At 36.2% G+C, this 26076-nt stretch overlaps 1 protein-coding gene across 8 annotated transcripts in view; it reads right to left on the reverse strand.

Annotated features, from left to right (window-relative positions):
- CDH12 (cadherin 12) overlaps nt 1–26076 on the reverse strand; it is a 1002553-nt gene that overhangs the window by 269020 nt on the left and 707457 nt on the right. For all 8 annotated transcript variants that reach the window (XM_067030826.1, XM_067030820.1, XM_067030821.1 and 5 more), the window contains one exon: nt 2913–3329. In XM_067030826.1, the coding sequence (XP_066886927.1) occupies nt 2913–3143 (231 nt within the window). In that variant the 5' untranslated portion in view covers nt 3144–3329. The remainder of the gene's footprint in view (nt 1–2912; nt 3330–26076) is intronic.

The following is a 26076-nucleotide window of genomic DNA, read 5'->3' on the forward strand; positions in this document are numbered from 1 at the left end:
TAAGCAGCTCCTAGATCCTTTTAATCATGTCCATTGGGATGTGAAATTCTAAACTAGCTAGGATAGATTAAAAGTCAATTTAATTAAATTTTCAACAAAATGTCAACTTTCTCACCTCAAATTCTGGCAAGTAAAGTCTATGGATCTGCTTTAGTCAAAACCAGAGAATGGCTTCTCAGCAGACATTTGCCCGGAATCTTAATGCAATGTCCAGCTTCCATCACAAGCAGAGTTGATATAACTAACACCCAGGAGGCAGAGTTCTAGAGCTATGCTACCTCTTCATTTGTCTTGGATGTGAAAACTCAATCCTTATGCAAAATTAACTCACAAGAAATGAGTGCACCAGGACATGAAATTATCTCACCATAGAAAAGTTTAGTGATTTTTTATATTCTGTGATCACATATTGGAATCATATAAGCAGAAACTACGTACGGTAACATCAGGGGACATCCATGCTTTGGAGTGCTTTCCTCAAAAGTTTCTAAGGCCTGTCTTGTGCCGAGGGCTATTTGTGGAGCAATGCCATCTGAGTGGGGTGCCCTGGGCTGGATTGGAATTGCTTGGGCCTCAGTAGACATTTCTCTCCTTTAAGCGTCTCTCTGACTTTCTGCTTAATTTTGGGATTCACCAGGTACCATATGGACCTCAGGACTACCACCTATGGAGTTGTCCCAGGGCCACAAGACCAGGCCCTGATTCCTAGTAGATGGCCTGTCAAGGATATTACTCCTGCTAAATGGCACTGTATATATTTTGCAAGATCACTAAAAGTTGGACTGCCAGAATGGTACTCAAAGACTGCTTTGATGTGACTCAAATTTTATATATAGATAGGTACCCCACAGAAAATAAATTTGCGCAGGGTCCATACATGGTAGCGTAATAGGGAAGAACAAATCTGACTCCATATTAGATCTGTTTCTTTTACCTTTGTACTCTGTCGCCAATGCTTAGTCATGCTGGCTCTGCACCTTTTGTAAAAGAATGTTGCCTATAGCTTGAAATGTACAGGATAACCTATTCTCAAGACTCTGACCTTTAAGAGTCCATTCATGTAGAGATAAAAAGTTGCAGAACAGAGAATAACTTTTGTCTTGTTGGAGGTTTACAGGAACATCCTGACCTGACCTATGTGGACAGCTGCAAGAACAAAGGATTCTGACACCAAGAAGTTTGCAACAATTAACCACACCCCTCCCTCACTTTGCCTTAAAAGTGCTTTGCTGAAATCCTTCAGGGAGCTCAGGGTTTTGGGGGCAGCAGCCACCCATCTGCTGGTATCGTCCTGCAATAAACCTTTCTCTGCTCCAAACTTTGATGTTTTGGTTTGTTTGGACTCACGGTGCATTGCGCACATGAACTTGTGTTTGGTAACACTAGGGCAATCCGGGTTACATGTTCATTTTCAACAAGGTTCTATCTGAAGACCTTCCCCACTGTATTATTCAATATTTTAAAAATAAATTTCCAAAAGGTAAATTCTACAATCATAGGGCAAAGAATTTAGATCTTGAATAGATTTGCTTCATTTGAGCCAGTATTAGAATCATAAGACTCATCATGTTTCTCATTAGTTTAGGTTTTCTGAAACCTCTAGGGACTTTAATATTCCAGAGACATAATCTTCTATTTCAACTTCCTAATACTCCTTCTACTATGGTTTTCCATTTCTGTCTTTGGATTTATTTTAAACTCTCTTCAAACATATATATTTTTATTAAAACCATAGAAAAATATTTTAGAAAATTAAAAAATATAAATAACAAAATCAAAATACATAAAATATTTATTTTTCTGGAAAATATTCTGGTATCATTGATAAGGTCTATCTATTATAGACATGAGTCAAACATTTTATGTAAGAAAAATAGCAGTGAAACATAAACGTGCTGAAACAGATAGTTGCCATCAACTATTTTGTGAAAAAATTTTAATTTCTTTAAAATTACAATAAGATTAAAATTTGTGTGTTGGGTTGAGATTTATGTGTACATATCTGTGTTCCAGCATTTATTACTTTGGCCATAAATAGCTTGTAAAGCCTATAATAATGGAATTATTTATAAAGTATAAGCAAGCCAAATCAAATATACAATCAACTTACAATGGGGTTACATCCCAATAAACTCATTGTAAATTGAAAATATTGTAAGTCAAAATGCATTTAATACACCTATTCTTTATCATTACTTAGCCTAGACAGACTTAAACATTCTCAGAACACTTATATTAACCTACACTCAGGAAAAATCATCTAGCACAGAGCCTACTTTATAATTGTGTTGACTATCTCATGTAGTTTATTGAATATTGTACTAAAAGTGAAAAACAGAATGGTTATGCGGGTACAGAATGCATACTGTTTTCACGACATTGTAAAGTTAAAAAATCCTAAATCAAACCATTGTAAGTCTGAGACCATCTATACTCCAGAACCACAATCTAAATGGTATATCATGTTTTTTAAGAGTGAGGGAAAGGGAGATATTCTGGTCATTCAAAGATACCAACAAAAATGTAGAATATTTATACCTGCTGATTTTTCCTGTCTCTCATTGGTAAACAATTCCAGAATGGCTACGACCAATACTGTGTTATAGTAACATTTTTAATTTCATTTACACATATTAACTTCATGTCTTTGATGAATAATGCCAAAAAATAGGAACAAAATATATATTAACTTCATTAAAATAACCAGGGAGAATGGAAGCAAAGAGGGATTAAATGATATTCCAAAGCTTACCTGGGCCATTGAGTCAGGAAGAGAAACCAGGTCTCTCAGATTTCAATTCCAGTGTTCTACTCACTGGTTTGTTCAACTCCTGTGAAAAACATCCATACACAATACACAATGCATAAGCCCCCTTACTATCAAGTTGTTGTCAAAAGAAACACGCCATTACCTTTCCCACATACTGAGGCTCGGAGCCCATGTATTCCTCCAGCACAAAAAATTGATTCCATACCCAGCCACGTTTAACTCGTTGGAAGTGTGATCGCTGCCCTGGCAGGTGGATAACATTCTCTCTTGGTTCTGTGGCTAAAGTCTGTTGCGGCTGAGGTTGAAGTGGTGTTAGGAGACCTCCATCAAACAGGACCCAGAGCAGCAGGGATAAACAGTTCCTTGTAAGCATTGGCAAAAGCTTTCCTACAGCAGAGTAATAAAAACTCCAGCACTTAATGCAGTATTGTGGAATCCAGGTTTGAGGTGTCTGTGGCCTCTACCACTTAGCTCTCTCTTTTATTGCAGAAATGATAATGCAGGCATTAATCCTTTTGATGAAAAGGCTTCTGCTATATTATATTCCATCTAAAGGGACCTATAAAACAGATTAACAAAGATACATTAAATTGATAGAATTACATGATGATAGTCATCAAAACTTTCATTATATCTTCCAACATTTACAGAAACAGAGAGGAAAGTCTTTAAAAGAATTATATTGGTAAATGGTCACTGCTCTTTAACCTGTTAATTTGGATAAAACATCTAAGCTTTTTTTACAGACTTGAAAAGTATGAGTTACAATAAAGCAAAAGGCATATCTTAAATAGAAGCAATCATTTTTTAAATTTAATAATCATTTTAAGAATAAAACAGGGATCACTATTTTTGTAATTGAAGTATAGATGATTTATAATGTTTCAAGTGTACAGCAAAGTAATTCAGATATATATATATTATTTTTTAGATTTTTTCCATTATAGGTTATTACAAGATACTGAATATAGTTCCCTGTGCTATACAGTAGGTCCTTGTTGTTTATTTATTTTATATATAGTAGTATGTATCTTTTAGTCCTGAATTCCCAATTCATCCTCGCCTTTCCCCTTTGGTAACCATGTTTGTTTTCTATGTCTGTGAGTCTATTTCTGTTTTGTAAATAAGTTCATTTGTATCACCTTTTTTATATTCCACATATGAGAGATATCATGTATTTGTTTTTCTCTGTCTGAGTTAGTATGATAATCTTTAGGTCCATCCAAATGGCATTAGTGCTGCAAATGGCATTATTTCATTCTTTTTTCATGGCTGAGTAATTTTCCATTGTATATATATTTATATATACCACATCTTCTTTAACCATTCATCTGTCAATGGACACTTAGGTTGTTTCCATGTCTTGGCTATTGTAAATAATGCTGCTATGAACATTGGGGTGCACGTATCTTTTTGTATTAGAGTTCTTTTCCAGGATCACTATTTTTAAAGTGAACTGAGAGTAGGATTTCACAAACGGCACAATTGACCTTTTGGGATGGATAACTCTTTGGTTCTGGGGAGCCAGCATGTGCATTTTATGATTTCTAGCAGCACCCCCTTTCCTTTACTCAATAGATGACAGTAGCATCCTCTCTCACAGCCAGTTGTGACAACAAAAACATGTCTCCAGACATTGCCAAATAAATATTCCCTGGGAAGAGCAAAATAGGCCACGATTGAGAACCACAGATTTAGAGAATAAGGAAAAAACAAAGCAGTTTTAAAAAAGCAAAAAAATTCTCTGAGGTTAGAGAATAGGAAGAATAAGACCATACAAGAAAGAACAACATAAATTACTAAATGTAAATGATCTTACTAAGATGTAATTTATTGAGAAAGTCTCAGATTGTTTTATAAGGCTTTATTATAAGCTTTAAGTAAAAAAAAAAAAAAATGTTTCTCTAGCCTTGGCATACTAGAAACACTGGATAAAAAGGAATTCTTTTGTAGGTGGTGTGCAGCTCAGAGCAACCTTGGGTCCCTATCAGATGGACAACCTCTGCCCTGCATTTAGGTAAAATGAGCTTTGAACATCTCCTTACAACAGATACTTATCCAAGGTTTGGGTGTTTACAAGGTACTAGGACATTTGTTAAACAGTAGATAAAATAACAGACACAATCCTTCCCTCTCTTAAATCAGAAATGGAAAATAAATAGTCATATAAAGAAATGAGGGCAAATTTACCAATGCTGTAAAAAAAAAAAAAAAAAAAAAAAAAAAGAAAGCAAACAGAATATCCCGATGGCAAAACTTAAGTGACCAAAACTTAAGTTAACAAAAGCCTGTTATATTTGCCAATTGCGGTGAGACCTAAAGGTGAGAGCAGATCTATGTTCTGTAAGCAGCATGGGAAAAATGTGGTTCCAGCCAGGGAAGTTTCATGCATTTGGCACTAGAGGCCCATTGCCCACAGCCTGGGAAGTTTCCAAGGGCCAAAAATGTTGGAGGCCAGAAATTATGTACAGCGCTTCCAAAACAAGAGAACTAAAATCAAAATCAATACATATTCAATCACACACCTATAAAACAGGGCATTTTGTCAACCTGTCAGTTGCAATTTGGTTTAATGATTAATCAGTTACATACAATATAATAAAAAGTATGATGCATTCTTTGCAAATATTCAAATTTAAACATCTAATGTGGGAGCAATTCACTACGCTTGAGTTAAGATATGAGATGGGGAGGGTTAAAATTTATACTTTGAGAACATCCTACAAGGACACTCCCAAAAGGAGAAATAAAGCACGACGTATATTTTTTTCTGGCCTGAAGGGACGCACCTGTTAGCTACTAATAAAATCATAAACAGTATATATTTTATTGCATCTTTTCATTCTGGCAAAATAATGTTCATAAAAAGTTAACTGAGACTATATTGTGCAATATGCTAACCACTAGCCATATGTGGCTGTCTAGTTGAAATCTGGCAAGTTGATGTTGAGACGTGTTCTACTTTTCAATTATATACCACATTTCAAAAAACTAGTACCAAAAAAAAAATGTAAAATCCCACTATTGTTTCTATATTTATTACTTGTTGACATGGTAATATTTTGGATATAGAATTTAAATAAATATCAACTATTTAATTTGACCTATTTCTTTTTAATTTGTAATGTGTTTACTAAAAAATTACAATTTTAGATGCAGCTTGCATTTGTGATTTGCATTATTTTCTACTGAATAGAACTGATTTAAACAATAGAGTTTAAATCACACCTGCAATTTCTACTTAAGTAATGTATTCTTAACTTTCAAAAATCGAATATCTAGCACAAGCTGTGTCACGTTTGTGTGACAATATATTTGGGATGTCCGAGGATATTTGCAACTCTATGCAATAAGCCTCTGTAAAAATAACGCACCTGTTTTCCTCATCTGTTTTCAAGTTTAAATTACTAACACCAAAAACTAAAGTGTTTTAATTTCTTGGATTTTCCGCCTTGTCCATGTTTCTTCCCCTACTCATGTCAATCCCACCCCAGGCATATATACAGAACAGATGGGGAGATAAACAGGAGTAGAAAAGATGGATGGCAGGAACTCTGACTTCCCAAATCTAGTCTATTATATATATAATTAGGTTGTATTTTTGCCTTTCTGTTCCATTGATTGTTTTCTCCTCCATTTGGGGGGGGGCATGAGTTATAGAAATTCAGATTTTAGTGAGCATTGATACCTAAAGTTATTTCTTTAAACAGTGTCTTTTTATTTTATATTAGAGATTTTTGATATTGCCCAGCTGGCTATACTCATCATCAGGACTATCACTATGAGTCCAGATACCCTTTCCCCTTGGAAGTGGAGGTGTCTGAAATCTGAGTTTTGATCTCCTTTTAGAGGAATCTTTCAGAAATTCTAGTTGGCCCACATCATTCCCCTTTTGTTACCTTAGAATTGGTGTTTGTGATGTGAAGAAGAACGTGAAAGTAACATAGAAAGTATGTTTTTTCATAAGCTAATTCCCCAGCACTGTAAAGATTCACGTCACCAAAAATAGCCCCTAAATGCAAAACATTGTCATGAGGCTGAAGTGAAAAGGAGCCACAGAAGAGTACAGTGTGGCAGACGATCCCCCCATTTCCCTCACCTCGTGCCCACTTCCTGTTCTTTCCTTTGGTTCTCTCTGGACACATATACTACTTAGCCTGCTGTGTTCTACTTTTTCATGCATTTTCCTCTTTCTCTTTCTCTAAATAGTCTGATTCTTCCCCGTATCCCTGCCATCAAATTACTTTCTCCTTTTGGTTAAAATATGTTTTTTTATATTTACAGGAATACTTATGTATGAGTAGTTTATTTTGCTGATATTTTCATTAGGATGGTGATGGCCAGGGGTGACCTCACAGGTTCTGAAGATATGCACTTAATCTTATTCTTTGCCATGAATGCTGCTGTTTTAATATGAATTCTGCAGAAGGCAAAGCTTTTTAGGAACTCACACACCACATTGTAGTAGAAAGATCTAGAATTAAAAATGTAAAGCCTTCTCACTTTACTCTGAGGATGTAACACACAGCACGATGACTGTAGTTAACACTGTATTGTATATCTGGAAGTTGCTAAGACAGTAGATCTTAAAAGCCAGGATTTTTATTATGATATTCATGAACTTAATAGGGCCTGCATGATCTACCTCTATATCATGCTAGACCCTTGCCATTCTCCCCTTCTCTCAAACCCTTTACTGATAAATATGATTATTATCAATAGTAATAATTTATATTACAGGTGTATTTGTATGATTATTTGTTCCACTTTTCTGAGTAGAGTGAACAGGGGCTAAGAGAGTAGCAATGATGTCTCTTTTGTCAGCTTTTCTCAGCTGTTCTGCTCCTGGCATCTACAACAGTGTATTGTAAGTACCAAAAAAGCATTTGTTAAGTTTGAGGAAATCAGTCATTGAATGATAATAGCCAACTTTTATTGAAAACTCACTATGTTTCATATAATGTTGTGTGTTCTGTACCAGTACAATTGCTCTGTGAAGGAGGTGTTATTATACCCATTTGACAGATAGAATGGAGGAATAGAGAAGTTAACTGACTTGACCAATGTCCACAGAGGAGTGCATAGCAGGCGGGTTTGAATCTGGGCACTCTGACTCAAGAGCCCATTCCCTTGGATTCTGTTCTCCACTATCCCCGAATGAACGAATGCATAAATAGATGAGCGCATCAAGGGTTTCAAATCCCAGCAAGACAATGAATATGAGCTTGAAGACCTGAGTTCCAAATTCTTTTTCCAAAGCAAAGTAGTTTTTTCAATATTGGGCAGCATAAAGTTTCTTAGACTCATTTAGATCTTCTGTGAAATTAGAAGATTGGAAGCAATTAGGACAATATAGTTCCTTTGAAGTCAGGAGGTTCAGGACTCCCAGCCCTCACCCACCAGGATGTAAAAAGAGACACATAATTCTAGTCAGAGACAGAAGAAAAGAAAAAAAAAAAAACTATAATAGACATGGCCAGTGTGCTAATAGGACTGGATGGTGGCTGAAAATTCAGAAATGGCACAACAGCCCAGCTAATCCACCCAGCAAGGCGCTAGACAGGCCACGTGACCCAAAGCACAGAGAAGGTAAGGCACTTTCCAGCTGTCCAGCCTCTTCCCAGTTAGAATGAACTGGGGGTGCTGTACTGGGGTCTATCAGATGAGAGGGCAGCCTGTGGGACCTAAGTGATGACTCTGAATTTGGGGGTCACTTCCAGGCTTGGTATAGTTTTAAAAAATCATAATAAAAGAAATAAATGAAAAGATAGGCTTTGGAACAAGACAGATGTGAGGAATGATGTCTAATGACGTCATAGCATAGTTTTACACTAAGTAACTGTCTGTCAAGTAGCATTTGAATTGTGGGGACACCATCAACAATATTCTTATGTCTGTAGAGCTAAATACAAGAAGAAATGAAATATATGTTAATCTCATCACTCAATTAGAATGTGTATACACATGCATTTCCTAACTCATGTTATTGCATTAGGATCCTAAAGTCCACTCCAAAATTCTATAAAACTGTGGTGCTTCAGTGAACAGAGGAACAGATAATATTTTCAGGGCATAATGCTGCTCCCAGAAGATCCCAGCCTCTGGCCACAGTTGTCAGCCGGGGAGCTTTTAAAGTGTTATATCACAACAAAAGTAACGCAAGGAGATTGAAGGTCTCTGGTTCTTAAGTAAAAGAGAAACAACTCCCTGAGGCATGAAATATAGCTGAAATTACAAGGAAAAATTATGAGGAGCCATCAACCTGGGTACCTTGCCCCAGCACCAATGGTGCAGTTACAAGAGCAAGAACAGAGACTTGCTCTGAGGTGTCAGCACCCTATGGAAACATGGGAACTTTAAAGAAGACATATTTGTTACAAAGGACAGCACCAGAGATGCGTTTGACTCCATATACTGGATTTCAGGCACACTGTTTAAAATTTTACATTTGTCTATTATTCCTAAATTTTGTGGAGCCAAATTGGCTTTCCAAAGACTTTCCAAACCCAATGATGAGTCTCTGGAGCCACACATTGCTTTTAGCAGAAGGGAGATTTTTAAAAATGGTCATATATCAAAGCAGGGGTTAGTTAGATGTGAAATACCCAGTGACAGCTTTTCCATTAAATGTGTCTTTAGAACTGAGAGATACGGAAGGCTATGGTTTCTGTAGTTACTTATTTAATTTTGGGTGTGTTTGTTTTTAAGAATAGCTCTTGAAAAGGGGTCTACTTTATATAAATTACACTGAAAGGGTCTATCTTTGTTAGAAGATGTCTTACTAGGTTGACAGGTATGTTAATTATTACAAGTGGTTCTCTGTTATGTTCTAAGGCTAACTGCATATAGGATAACTCTTTAATGGCAACTATGCCTATGACCTATGGAATAATTTTTCAAGGGTACTTCTTAAATATTATATATATACACATATATGTATGTATATATATGTATGTATGTATGTGTATATATATATATATATATATATATATGTATATATATGAAGGTTGTTTTTGGAATACACTGGGGATGAGCAAATATCCCTACCACACTTCTCTTGGTCCTAGTAAGCCTACACCAAAAGGAAATTTTATACTCTCTATGGTGCAGCAAAATCTTAACCCCAACTCTTCTATTTTACAAGCTTAACACTGAGAAGTAAGGATGGTAAACCCACTTCCATTGTCTCTTAGAAGTTAAATAAAGATGCCTGAAGTGATAATTAATCTATGATCTTGATCTGTGGAGTTCATTAATCCTTGCTCTCTGACTTATCCAGACCCTACTCTTTCCTATATATATATATATATATATATATACACACACACACACACACACACACACACACACAAACACACACAGTAAATGATGTGATACTGATATCGTCAATAAGCTAAGAAAAAATATCTGTGGGAGAAAAAAAAAGAAACTCAACATGGGACATCTTTCCAGTATGGATGAATGGATGACAAGGAACACAATCTCTCTCCTTCCTTCTCTCAGAAGACAGATTTGAGTACACATTTACATTCATGGTGTTATTTTTAACTGCATTGTTAGAACACCCTTGATGTGATGGTCTGAAAAAGGCAGTTTACTTCTTTGGTGTTCCTCTGCAAAATCAGTAACAACAGTCTACTCATGAGAAATACATTAGACAAATCCCAACTGAGTGACATTCTATAAAATGCCTGAGCAGTACTTTTGAAAACTTTGAATGTCATCGAAAACAAGGAAAATCTTGGGAATTCCCTGGTGGTCCAGTGGTTTGGACTCTGAACTTCCACTTCAGGGGGCCCAGATTCAATCCCAGTTTGGGGAACTAAGATCCCGCAAGCCACACAATGTGGCCAAATCAATAAATAAAGGCACGTCTTGTTTAAAAAACAACAACAACAAGGAAAATCTGGAAAGTTGTCATAGCCAAGAGATACCTAAGGAAACATGAAAACTAAATGTAACAGATGGGATGCTGGAACAGAAAAAGGACATTAGGTAAGAGCTAAGAAAATCTGAATAAAGTATGGACTTTAGTTAATAATAATGTGTTAATATTTATTATTTAATTGTAACAAATGTATCATGCTAATGTAAGATATAATATCAGAGGTGCTGGATATATGTGAATTCTCTGTACTATTGTTTCAATTTTTGTGTAAATTTAAATGTGCTCAAAAATAAAGTTTATTTTAAAAAAAAGAAGAGGAAAGCATGGGATTCAGTAATAAGGATATTTAACAAGAAGAAAGGCAAAGGGAATTTTCAGCACAATAATAGAGAGGAATTTTAGGAAGAAAACTGTATATAGGCTCAGGGAGTACCAGTCCAGATTAAAGAGAAGAAGAATTCCAAGAAGTATAACACCAAGGAGGAGAAATTAATGAATTGAAATGAATGAAGTACATAGTGTTTTTAAATGGCAGAGAAGAAATTCACACTTTGTTGGAAAGTGTGTTGATGAAATAATGGTTAATACATAGAAAAAAGAGGCAATTATTCATCCTTAGGAAATAAAGAAAAAATTACCAGAGATGTAACTCAATCATAACGTGATTATATTCAAGGATGAGACTACAACTTTTGAGGAATTTTGACCTTAACTATTTACCATATAAAACAACACCCTGATGCAAATATTCACTAGAAATTTTTGTTTACAAAGCTTCAGTAGAAAACCAGTTCTTAATATATTGAAACCACTTTTGTAAATTAAGAAATTGTGATTAAATAAATGAGACTTTTAAATACTTTATCATAAAAATGGCTGAGATTTCATTACCTGGAGACTTGACTAATTGCTAAAAAATTGTACAACCTACTTCCTACCAGACACAGGAGAAATTTACACAGAGTAAGGGGGAAAAATTGGGAGAAAAAGAACTTTTTTAGAGTTCTATTCAGAGACTGTCTTGTAAATGATGGACATCTTAGTAACAGTAGTAATTCAAGAGCTGAAAGCCACAGGATCTCCATTTTTATTACCACTTTCACGATGCCTGGAAGAAGGATATCTTACATTGGAAAATAGTTTGGATTTTTATATTGCATTCAAATTCTGTAGCAAAAAAAATAAGGGAAAAATGCTCTAGCTGTGAGAGATTGAGGAAAGCTTACAGGAGGCCAGCCACAAGGAACTGATGGAGAGCTGCTTAGAAAATCTGCTTAGAGTAAGACTGGATTAAATCACAGTCCTAGCAAAAGAGCCAAGATTATCTGAAGGATGTTAAACTTCATCACAACCCTGAGCAGTCTTCCTGAATTCCTAGTTTTATGAGGCTAATCAGTACTGAAGGGAAAAAAGCAAATTATAATGTGTACATTTTGAGAACAAAACTAAATAGGGTGTAGGTGCAATACTTCAGAATAGCACAGTGAGGGGTTCAGTAGAGACTCTTCAGAGCAAAACAGCAATTTTACTAAGAAAATTATTTTATATATATTACCAAATGTAAAATGGATGGCTAGTGGGAAGCTGCTGCATAGCACAGGGAGATCAGCTTGATGCTTTGTGACGACCTGGAGGGGTGGGATAGGGAGGATGGGAGGGAGACGCAAGAGGGAGGGGATATGGGGCTATATGTATGCATATTGCTGATTCTACTTTGTTGTACAGCAGAAACTGACACAACATTGTAAGGCAATTATACTGTAATAAAGATTTAAAAAAAGAAAATACAATTGAAAAAATTAAAAAAAAAAATCATTTAAAGTCACTGGAAGTTGTCTTAAGCGTATACAGCAAATGGAGAGATATTCATTTGAGGAAGTCTACTAAATCTTGGTAAGAACCGAGAGAGTCTGTGACATTGAGCCATGACCTGCTTTCTAAGATGATATTATTAAATTTATATGTCCCAGGTCTATGCTTCAGAAGCTCTCTACTTTGGACAGGAGCAACTAAGAAGTTGGAGGCTCTTTACCCAGCTTCTAATCTCAAGCTTGGGTTTCATCATGGGAGGAAAAGGCTGGCAGTGGCGTTTCACATCTCTCCTCCCAAGTCCTGTGTTTCAGAAATGCTGTCTCAGGCAGGTGTGGTGGAAAGAATAAGACTTCCTTTCTCACTAGCTTCCATTCAGAGAATGAAAGCTCTACTCCAGGCACACCTGGTTGAGAATAGAGGGGCCTGCCCTAGATCACTTGTAGGACAAAGTTTCTGCATTTGTAGGGGCAAACTGAGAAGACCAGGGGTGGCTACCCCGTGTCACCACCATCACCAATGGCCACTCATAGCATGAGGATGGCACTACATGAAGAGCAGGTCCTGGCTCCCAGCTCTGTTGCACAGCTTCAGGTATTCTTCTCAAGAGAAAGGAAGGCCAAAAGGTTAAAGGGCTCCAGGGCTGTGTTTGAGAGCACACACTTTATTTCTAACAGAATGTGAACTCCTTGTCCAAGAGTGCTGTTGAAACAGTGGAGATCTTTGTGCAGAGCAATTAAAGATTTTGGTAAATCTATGATATGAACAGAATGGAAGAGCAGCCAGGAGTTTAATAGAACCAAGAAAAGGATAACCAAGAAGAGCCCTTTGGGCTCAGTCAACTCTAGGGATTGGGAAGGCTGTGCACGTGTGTTAAGCTGTACTCGCTCACTAGAGGTCACTAACGGGAATGAAAGAGATGTGAAAGCACTCCCCAGCCTGAAGCCAGAACATCAACACGGGTCGGGGGCGGTGGGGAGGGGTCGTTTCACAGGCACAAGGAGCTTAAATACAACTTCATACCAAACACCAACTGAGCAATAATCTACTCTGGCCAAGGGGTAACTCCTAGGAATCCAGACTTAAAAATTATACTCATCCCTTGTAGTCATGAAGAACGTGTGTATCCCCAGTACTATGCCCTCTCAGAAGTAATTAGAGATAAAGTCTTTAAGTACCAGTTCCCAACTAAACATGGAGCAAAAAAATGCAAATTTATTACTCAGTAATAGCAACCTACAAGTCACACAGATATCCAGTGGTAGAGGGTAAAAATCTGACCAGCTGGGCTTCCCTGGTGGCACAGTGGTTGAGAATCTGGCTGCCGATGCAGGGGACATGGGTTCGAGCCCTGGTCTGGGGGGATCCCACATGCCGCAGAGCAACTGGGCCCGTGAGCCATGGCTGCTGAGCCTGCGCATCTGGAGCCTGTGCTCCGCAACAAGAGAGGCCACGGCGGTGAGAGGCCCGCGCACCGCGATGAAGAGTGGTCTCCACTTGCCACAACTAGAGAAAGCCCTCGTACAGAAATGAAGACCCAACACAGCAAAAATAATAAAATAAAATTAATAAACTCCTACTCCCAACATCTTCAAAAAAAAATCTGACCAGCTAAGGGGCTTAAGCACAGCCACTGACAAATAGGTGGCTTCTGCTGATGCAGGACCAATACCATATGTAGCCAGGTTAAAAGATCAACAAGAGAAGACAAACTTGAACAGAGGTCACACGTTGTAGACGTAATATACATTTCCAAATAAATTCACCCAATTCACTACACAAATAAATGACCAAGCAAACAACAGCAAGAACGACCTCCAGGGGAGAGGGTCGGAGGTTCAATAATCACTGCTGCTACAATATATTATTTATAAAGTCCGGTTTTCAACACTTACAAGGCATGCAAAGAAACAGGAAAGTGTGACCCACATACTGGGAAATGAGCAGCCAGAGAAATAAGCCTTTGAAGGGGCCTAGATGAAGAACTTAGACTGCAAAGGGTTTAAAGTAACTATTGTAAACATGGGCTTCTGAGCTAACAGGTATCAACCTGCAATGAAGACATACTGGGGGCCAATTTACAGGGTCTGTCTTTGGCTCATTTACACAGCACCATGCAATGGAATATTATTTGGACTGAAAAGGAATACAGTACTAATACATGCTACAACATTGATGAACATTGAAAACACTGAGCTAAAAGAAAGAAGCTAGCCACAAAAGACCACATATTGTATGAATTTCATTTCTATGACATGTTCAGACTAGGCAAATACATAAAGACAGAGGGTAGATTAATGGTTGCCCAGGGCTAGTACGTGGTGTGAAGAGTGAGGAGTAATTGCTAATCGGTTTTGGATTTCTTCTAGGTAGGACAAAAGTGACCTAAAATTAGATTGTGGTGATGCATAATTATATGAATATACCAATAAAATACTGAAATGCATAGTTAAAGTGTGTGAATTCTATGGTATGGAAATTATATCACAATAAAACTGTTACCAACACACACACACACACACACACACACATGACCAAATGGTGGACTTCACACTCAAGATTTTGGACTGTAGTTAGGGCAGCTGAAATTGTCTTTGTTTCTTGAAATAAACTGGATCAAGCAGGGTCACGACGCATGTGCTAATAGATTTTACATGATAGTGATCAGTGCCTACCTCAATACTCACATATGGCACATATTTGAGAATCTGCCCACTGATTTACCACTGCTAGTACCTAAGGGTTTCATCATGACCACCTAAGCAGCATGTACATCCTCTAAATTTTTACAGAAATCATCTGTGCTGGAGATAGTCCCACATTTGTTTCATCAGGGCTGCTTCATGCTTCAATGGGAATCAATAGACATGCTGTTAATGTATGATCTTCCAACACACAAAGAAAGTGCATTCCTTTCAAATATTACTGGAGGCATTGAACTTGTGTAAAAGAGGGGTTTGAATCCATGCCTTGACGTACTTGCTAGACTAAGCCTTGAAAGCACCTTTACAGCTTCCCCACAGGAATCTGAACCACTGTGAGCCAAAGAGCCCTTGGGTTGCAAAAATAAATACCATGCTACTATTTATGGAGAACCACAAAGATTTAAATAATACCAATACTTAATGGAGTGAAGGGTTTTACTCACCAGAATTCCAGAGGGACTAAATCCAGGAAGAAAATGAGGCTAAGATTAGCACAAACTATATTTCTAAAAGGAATGACATAAGGAAGAAAGTAATGACTACAGGACCATCATGACAGGGAGGGGACACCCTGGGGTAGGTGTAGGTGAGCATGGGGGATGGAGAAGGGGAGAGGGTGGAGATTTGGGGGCTGTGTGTTCATTTGGAGGGTTTTAATGGGCATAAGAAGGCATCAGGATGACCCAGCTACATATCAGTACCGATTTCAAGACACAAAAATAGAGGCTACAAAGCTATCAGTTGGATTTCTAAACACCAAGAAAATATTTTGTCTTTCTCAAGTAAAAAAGTACTTATATGTACTAACCAATTTGTAAAATGATTTTCTTATTTCTAAACCTTAAATGTAATACTAGAGAGGTTTTTCTTGTATATTATTGGAGGGATAATGAGGGATATGTTCAGGTCCATGAATTGATATTGGATTTTAATTTTTCAAGTAGAAAAATTGTGGGGTTGGAGAAGAAAAGGAAGAAGAGCTATTATAGGAAAAGAAAAACAGTAAGCAGCACACATTCTCTAATTCCATAATTCCAGACAATACTGAGATTGCACAAAGCTTGCAAGACTTCTTTTTCCCCTTAGAATTACCTCAAGTTCTTCTTTAACTCTTACAAAGTTAAAGTTAACTCTTTAAAGATAACTCTTCTTTATCTCATTACGAAGCTTCAAACGTGAGTCTCCATAAGTCTTACATAACTCTCTTTAAAGTCTTATACATATTGCTATGGCTTCTTTATCTATTATGTGCCACATAATATTTTTTTCATTTATAAAACCCACTCTTTAAATATATATATTTAAATTATAAATTACTGTATTACAGGGTTGATCTATTAAAATATCCCTGTATGTCATGGTCCTCCTGATTTTCATATGCCACAGGACAGAAATGCTTTTCTTCTTTTGGGAACCACCCTATAATTTCACTTATTTAGATATATTTTATTTATAACTCAATTATTTAACCAGTTGAGGGATACACATTATTTACCAAGGTACCAGCTGTGTCATGTGAAATTTATTTACTATAGAGTATTATTTCCAAATTATACCATTAATTTTGCTATAATATACAATTATTGATAATTAATTATGAAAATCACATATTCCCTTTGTACAACAATTTGAAAATACAGCATAAACATAAAATTAAAATTACTTATATTGACACCTGGATTTTTGCTCATTTCTTCAGCATGCAAATATTTTTTCAGCACCTAATATCTTCCAGGCACAATTTTAAACACTGCAGCCTGTCTCTGAACAAAACTGACACAATTTCCTATCTACATGGTGCTTTCACTAGGAAGATAATAAAAATGATGTTGATGTAATTATTTGAATATTTTATTCCCATATTTAAAACATTGATCATGTATTCTATGTGTTATATGTTTATGTGTGTTATAATGGAAAATGTATAATTGATTTGCAAGATTGTAGAACATTATTTTTATTTTTCTTCTATTTGCAGATTTCTTAAACTTTCTTAATATCAGGATCTCATTAGAAAACTTATAATGCAAAATTGACTCATATTTTTCTACAATATAGAAGTATAGTGTTCCCAGTGTTCCTTTGGACAATAGCCCCATCTATCTTAAGACTTCAAGTCTACGTATGCCTTCAAGTATGCCTAGAAAGATTTTCCACTTTTCTAAGAATTATTAAATACAAATGGAGACAGTACAAATGAAAGTAAATAAAATAGAAGAGAAATTGTCAAAAAGAGAGCTTATTTTAATATCATAAATCAAAGGAAGTAGTAAACTATTAGTTCCAAAGAATTCCATACAAATGATGTAATTCTATAAACTATAGATGAGGAAACTGGGATACATGTAGCAGACAGATTTCTATTAACAGTATACTTTAGGGATTGGCAAATATTTTATGTAAAGGACCAGATAAGAAGTATCTTAGGGCTTCCCTGGTGGCGCAGTGGTTGAGAATCCGCCTGCCGATGCAGGAGACACGGGTTCGTGCCCTGGTCCGGGAAGATCCCACATGCCGCGGAGCAACTAAGCCCGTGAGCCATGGCCGCTGGGCCTGCGCGTCCGGAGCCTGTGCTCCGCAACGGGAGAGGCCACAACAGTGAGAGGCCCGCATACCGCAAAAAAAAAAAAAAAAAAAAAAGAAGTATCTTAGGCTTTATGGGTTTTAAGGTCTCTGTCATAAGTACTCAACACTATCCTGTAGCCTGAAAGAAGTCATTAACAACATGTAACCAGATGGGTGCAGGTGTGTTCCAATAGGACTCTATTTACAAAATCAGACACTGAGCAGGATTTGGCCAAAAGTCCACAGCTTGCTAATCCCTAATACCTGAAAATACTTTGAATAGCACCTTTCAAGAGGTGCAGTGGAAAGGTATCTTTAAAGTTACTTATAACTGGATATGTGTCAGACTTTCCATGTCAATAAGACCATTGTGTTTGTTTAATTCTCTCTTAAATACATGAAATGTTTAAAAAAAAAAAAACAACTCTGGAATCTACAGGGATATTAAGTAAGACACTATAGTGCCCAGGGAGCAACATTTATTCTTTGTAATTGAGCTATGAGCCTTCAAATAATGTCCCTTGATTGTATTGAAAGGATAGACATTCTTCAACATAGAGTAGGAAATGCACCACATCCCAGAGTGAGGAATAGACACTAATCTACACTGACCTACATCATTAGAGGCCCTGAAGTCCTGTCCCAGTGTGGCTTCTACATGTTCACTACTCTCATGATTAATGGATACAGTATTTCAGCACTTGCCACTCTGACTTTCAGCACTTAGAGATGGCAGATGGGTGACAGAGAAAGAAAAACAAAAGCCATGATTCTGTGACAGCTTCTAATCTTGGATCTTGATATATCTGGTCTCAAGGAAGCAGATCTAACAACATTTCTATCTTTCTTTTTACTTTTATTATTCTTTATTTTTCTTTCACCCTGTCTCTTTCTCTTAAAAACTGTCATGCTCTTAAAGTAGTTGAGAAACACTGAACTTTAGGAGATGATACAGGTAGCTTTCATTCTTACAGCTAACAGTCCAAAAGATGGCGGCGGGGGGCGGTTGTAGACTTTAGCACCTATACAGCTGCTTTCCACACAAATTTTCTCAAATGATAAATAAATTGCCCTTTCTTCTCTAGTGTGAACACATAGACGCATATTGACTTGGACAGGTGCTGGGCTTTTCTTTAATTTCATAAATTGCATTGCATTCTGTCTTTACTGTCAGCAAAATCCTTATCACTTTTTGTACAGTAAATAGTTTATTGCTTATTAAACAATAAAATCCAGAAATTAGATTGCTTTACACATGAATGAATCTGCTAAAAAATATGGGTAATTCTAGGCTTTCAAAGTCACTGATTCTGAATTGAAGGTTACATATAAAAGTAAAATAACATAGTATTGCCTTTTCTCATTTACATTTATTTAATATAACACTATTTGGGATTGATTGTTTATCCAAATGCAACATCAGTATATGACATAATGGTACCATGTAAGTAAAGGAAGTCACACCGGCTTGTCAAGTCAGGTTTTTGGCAATAAACATAAATTTGTCCAGCTATTGCACTTTGCATCATTACAGTTTGGAAGAAAAATCAATATTGCATTTGTAAGGGTAGCATCCATTGAAATGAAACAAAGAAACAGTCCCTGGTGAGGCTGCACTTGAGGTGAACTCATAATGCAATATTATGAGAAAAGTGAATGCAAACCTCCGCTTTATAGATTGAGAAGCTAATCAATGAGCTCTAGAAACCTTGCAAGTAAATAGATATAGCATCTATATTATACCAGGTGTAGCATACAAAATAGATATTTATCTCTTATCTTTGTAAATATATTATCAAAATGCTTTTTAAAGTTTAGCTATTAAACAACTATTGCCGGTTTCTTTGTGGGTGTTCGAATTAGATCATATAAAAATTAGCATCATTTTAAATGGTTTTAGATGTAAGTGTGGGGAATGGTCATTTTGGGATGTTATCCAGTCTTTGCAATGTATTTGGAAAGCGATATTGCTTCATTTGGAGTCAGATTAAATGAGGAAAGAAGGGAAGGAGGGAGGGAGGGAGGGAGGAAGAAAAGAAACTTAAAAGTTAGCTTTATTATTATCAGGACTGTTCTGGAAGGAGAATTTATCTTGGAAGTCTTTACAACCAGACCTTTCTCCTGGTAGGTCCAGAAATCTGTGTATTTAGAACATTGGCTAATATTGCCAAACAGAACACATTGCAAGTCAACACATGGATTTGCACTCCCATTCAAAGTATGTGAGAACATGTAGCCCTTTATCCTCTAAAATCTTCATTTCCAAAAGTTTTGATTAGTAATCTAATAAAAGGTGAAGAACATATAAAATTTTTATTTGACCTGACAAAACACAGAGGCTTCACATCTTCCATTATTTGTAAGGCACTTGGCTTTTATTTATAATTGTTATTGTTTTTGTCCATTTTTTAATGGGACACATGTTAGTTTGCTACAGCAAATTATCACAACCTGGGCATCTTAACCAACAGAAATGTATGTGTCTTATATTTCTGGAGGATAGAGATCTGAAATTAAGGTGTCAATAGGTTTGGCTCTTTCTGAGGATTGAGAGGGAGAATCTAGTCTATGCCGCTTTCTGAGCTTCTGGTCACCACAAGAAGACCTTTGGCTTACAGATGACATTCTCCTTTTGTCTTCACATCCTCTTACCTCTGTAAGTGTCTATCTCTGTGTCCACATCCCCCCCACACACATTTTTTTTGTAAATACACCAGCCATGTTGGATGAAGGCCAACCTTAATGACCTCATTTTAACATAATTGCTTATGTGAAGACTCTATTTCCAAATAAGGTCACATTCTGAAGTAGTGAGGGACTTCAATATATTTTTTGTGGAGGGGTACACAATTCAACCCATCGCAGGACAACATATCTTTTTTGTTGTTATTTAAATTTTAGGGCTTTTATGGTACTATATCTCGTAGTATTGGTCAGATGTGTTGTGAATATCATTTCTAGGTTAGCACATGTGTTTTGATTAGTTCACAGCATATTATGACAGTAGAAATTTCAAATTTTTGTGGTCAAATTTGTTATTCTTGTCATTAAGATTCCTGGGTGCCGTGTCTGTTTTCTGATGTTCTCATCTAGTCCTCTCATTTCCTTTTAATGTAAATCTTTGACCCTCTTGGAATGTATTTTGACATACAAAATGAGGGAGGTATTCAGCTACATTTTATCCAGTAGACATGCCAATCACCCTAATATCTCTTATTAACTAATACATGTAATAACGTTGTATAAGAGATAATATTTGTTGAGGTTGACTATCTTCTGGGCGCTCTTCCAAAAACTTTATATTATTAATGCTTACCAAAAAGCCTACTTTTTTACCATCCATATTTTATAGACAAAGACATGAGACACAGTGGGGTTCAGCCGACCCATTCTAAGGGCTCCACGACTTCATTAGCTGTAGTTGGAAAAAAATCCTAGAGCTCTTCATGCTCCAGAAAAGAATGCCCCTCCCACAGTTTGCGCTAAAAAATATTATGTATCCAGTAGATAATTTTTTGTTAGGGCTACCTATCTCTTTTCTGCTCTTCCAGATGTATCACACAGTGGCATCAATTCTACATAGTGTAAGAAGCATCACTATTGAGGTTATATGCATCTCAATAGAAATAAAATCCTGAAATGAGAAGACTAAAGATTTCATAGGTGAGCCCTCTGGCATCACTTAGATGGTAGGAGAGGCAACTTGGAGGGAAGGTTTCTCCTGTATATTCCCCCTGGACTTGGTCTTATGTGTAATCCCCGCTTCTTCATCTTCTCCCAGCTGTTCATTCTGCTGAGTCCCATTCTCATGCTGCAGCACCACACTTCTACTCTTTTTGAAATCCATCTACTTTAGAGACTTAAGAATTTGAGTAAACCAATAGGCATTAGGCTATCTTCAATATAAAGAGCCTCAATGCTGTGTGATATATAAATGTAAAGATTAATTACTTTAGTAAAATGAAGGAAATTATACCAAAAAGACCCTGATATATAACAATAATTCACAAGAAATTCATAATAATAATCAAGAAGAAGATATGAAACAAAGGGAACAAGTGATAATGTAAAGGGTACTGGCCTTTATTGGTAAATTATTATACACCATGACCTGTTTTTCCCATGGGTCCATAAGAAGATACACGTGAAGATTTTTATCACTCTGTTGTTTGTGGGTAACAAATGGAAGTAGGCACATAACTGTGCATCACGACAGCAGCGGGGATATAAAGGGTGTTACAGGCATAAGATGAGATACTATAAAACAACCAGAAGTAATGAACTAGATTTACATGTAGCAACATGGCTAGATCTTGAAAACACAATGCTGAGTGAAAAAGCATAGAGTAGAAAAATATTTTCAACAAAAATAATGTCTGCAATATAAGAATCCTACATAATCAATATGACACCAATATTCTTATGACACCATTTAAAGAAAAGTATGGAAAGGGGATTGGAAGGACACACATAACATACTCTTGAATAACTGTTTCTATACATATGGAGACATGGAAGAGGGATGAAGGGAAATCATACAAAGAATAAGAGGCATTGCATTGAGCAATGATGCTAGTGAGCCATAACCTGAAGCCATGACCCGAAGCATATGATCAACTCAGTTTGTACACCTGAGGTCTGATAGAAAGAACAAAGCAGCTAGGAACTCATCATGCGGGTAACTCAAGACCAGAGTCCAACTCTTAGAGATGTAGTGACTTTATTGCTGGAGAATGTCACCCTGAGTGATGACACAGATGACAAATGATGACAGGCTGTAGAAGCCTTCTTTAATAATATGTCTTATGTCACATTAGGCTCATAATATACTTGGAAGAGATTAGAGCATTGATTAATGCTTTTTCAGTAACTCCCTTAAGAAAATGAAGGTTTTATACACTGGTACTGTATTAATTTTATAAGTATAAACATATTACTGCCTTGGAGATAAATATTTTTAGATTTTAAAATGTATAATTTGAGCAAAGTTTATAAATTTTACCAAGCAATTAACAGAATATTTTGAGTCAGATACTTGACAAAATCAAGCATCATTAAAATGTGTGGGAAAATACTGCCTACTTTGCAAGGGGCTGATTTTTCATACTTCATACTTATGATACTTAAGTTTGGAGGAGACAATTCTCCATGCACCTCTTATGCTTCTGCAAATGAGGTACAGACTGTCCTTGAGTTTTGGACCATCTTTTCAAGAATGCAAGATAGAGAATGGGTCTTTTACTGGAGAAAAGGACAGTTCTGCTTCAAGTCTTGGGAGATAGAGATAACATCTCACCCCAGAGTAAAAGTCAAGCATGCTTACTGCCCATTATAAATGATGCAGATTCCCCAAGTTCAAGGTTCCTCTCCTGTAATTCAACTCATAACCTTATGGGATTCAAGGGAACAGGCACAAGAAAATGCTGATACACTGGCTACTGATGTCACTGTGAATAATGAAGTACATTGTCTCTGAATCCATGAGTCCCATGCTTTCTTATAGCATCCATGAAACTGGCAGGCTAACTTGTTAGCTTACAAGCAGGGTAAAATCTCACATAGTTCTTAACAGTAATCAAGAGAAAAACTATTGGACACTCTCTGAGCTCTGAATTTTTGAGCCTTTGACTGTATCACAAACAAGTATATTTTTGAAGACACTTCTTCCTCAGATTATCAAAGGTGCACAGCCAAGAATTTGTCACAGATAGTTGAAATACTCAACTGTATCACATAATCTAAATACTTCAGATTGTTGCCTAAATCATTATATATTTGTTATTTTCTTGAATGGTAGGTGATGGTAATTATTCATTGCCCCTTTCCCATGATCTCTCTTCAGTAACACCACCGTGGAGGTAACATTCATGTTACAACTCAACGTGCGACCATCTGTCAAATTATTTTCTAAGATGACACTAGTGATCTGACAAAATAAGGATAATGATAGAATGGAGTTAGAGAAACTAGAGATATACCTGTTTTAGAGTCACCTTTTATTCTACAATAACTGAAATATTAAAAGGTTAGGTAAGAGGATGTGGATCATATGTAGTTGCTTCCTCATTTTTCCAGAGACTCACTCTTTAAGCTATGATCATAAATCCAGGAACATCCTCTATACTTTGTTGAGCAAAATTCGATTTGAGTTTCACTATGTACTTGGTGCTCTTGGTTACAAGTGAATTTTTCATTTACATAATCACATTCTGCCCAGTTGAATATTCCCTGTGCAGTTGCACTTTTATATAATATGCTTGTCCACCATCTGTCTTCAATTTTGGTCAAGAGATGTTTCATATTTTTCAACATTTTGAATGGTAATTGTGCCACCACAAAAGTCATTTTTGTTAATATACATCTTGCTTATATACTGTCAGTAAGATGCTTTAGGCTCTCACTGGCTAAAAGATGGCTTTCCTTTATCCACCTATCAGAAACAAAGAGAAAGTTCCTACAAGCCATCAAGTATATTTGAAACTTCAAATGCATGTATACGCACACATACTATTTTTTTTTTTTTTTTTTTTTTGCAGTACGCGGGCCTCTCACCGTCACGGCCTCTCCCGCTGCGGAGCACAGGCTCCGGATGCGCAGGCTCAGCGGCCATGGCTCACGGGCCCAGCCGCTCCGCGGCACGTGGGATCTTCCCGGACCGGGGCACGAACCCGTGTCCCCTACATCGGCAGGCGGACTCTCAACCACTGCGCCACCAGGGAAGCCCCATACTATAATTTTTATGAAGGCGTTGCTTGAAATTAATGACTTTGGGTATGTAAACATACATGTGCATGTATGGATTACATATTTTTCAATTCCAGATTTCATTTTAAAGTTATAATGAGATGTAAAAATAATTTAATATTACTCATATTTTTATTATTTTTTATTTAGGTCATTTCCTATATGATTATAAAATAAAGTATTAATGTACTTAGAGATCATTCAAGAGTATTAGGTAGATTAAGCCTCTCTGCTGTTTCTTTTTTATGGTAATGTGAAAAGAAAATTAAATGTACATGGTAGATCAAATTTTTTTGTTCTTAAAATAATATACTTCAACTCAACTGAATTACTTTGTCTGGCTTTTCCTAATAGACACTCTGATAGGAGAAATTTTGATATGCCTGGGAGGCTTTTCACTCAGGACAAGGATCTAGTTTTCCATTTCAAAAAGAAATATATATATATATATGCTATTTTTTATTTTTGACGCATTCATGTGTGTCTACACACACACACACACACACACACACACACACACACTCGAACATTTATCTTTGTTAAATTTAGCAGTTTTAACTACTCTTCCAACATACAAAAACCTATAGATTCAGTTATTTTCTAATTAGATGATTATATAAACATCAACCCAAACATAAACTAACTTAAACAAAAACGTCAATAAAGTTATCTAAACCTTACTCTTAAAATATTTTGTAATCTAGCTTAATTGTATGGTCTATCATTGTATTGTTTTTTTCCTCTCAATTCCTGATTGCGTTTAAAACCTCTTTCAAATACTACAATCATATAGCTATCCAAGTTCAGCCGAGCTCTATCGGAATATTTACCAAAATAATTAGCCAAAGGATTTAGCAATGGTATTAGAGAACCATATAGTTTAGCAAAGTTTATAAGTTAAAACCTGTACTTGATTACCCACTCTGTAACTTTCTGGTTGTGTCACTTCATGTATGTTTTTTACTATTTCTCAGTAAATCTCTCTAAATATCCATTTCTGTTAAAGAAACAATTTAATAGATCTTGTCACGTCCTAGTGTTCTTGTAAGAGAATATACACAAAGAGATGAGTATATTCCACAGCACACAGTGAACTTTCAATAAAGGTAAATAGTGGTTATTTTAATACTAAAAGTAAATTATGTCCAAAAGAGCAATAATCCAAATCAACATCAAAATAGAGTAATTCTCATTCTCTCTGCTTTTTTTGGTCTTTTCTTTATTATGAACTCTTCTGAGATCATGTGGGTTGTTCTTATTTTAATAATCGTTCACTACTCTTTGCTACTCTGTGGGCTTTTTCCCTGAGGGGAGGAGAAGATGCTGGTCTAAAAGAACAAATCCAACTAATTGCATTGCTGCTTGCTTTTTAGCATTAGCTTTCAGCATTATGTCTCCTTTGTTTAATATTTACTATATGAAGTGCTATATATTGTATCTTAAGAGTACTTCAATAAAAGCAAGAACATGTGCACAAAAATGCAAATACTAAGGTCTAATATAATTATTTTATTTTTGTTTCTATTTTTCTATTAAATTATATGTGTTCATTCTAGAAACTTTAGAAACATAGCAAAAAGCAGAATATATAACTC

Source organism: Kogia breviceps, chromosome 4 (genome assembly GCF_026419965.1).
Source record: "Kogia breviceps isolate mKogBre1 chromosome 4, mKogBre1 haplotype 1, whole genome shotgun sequence".
NCBI classification, from domain to species: Eukaryota; Metazoa; Chordata; class Mammalia; order Artiodactyla; family Physeteridae; genus Kogia; species Kogia breviceps.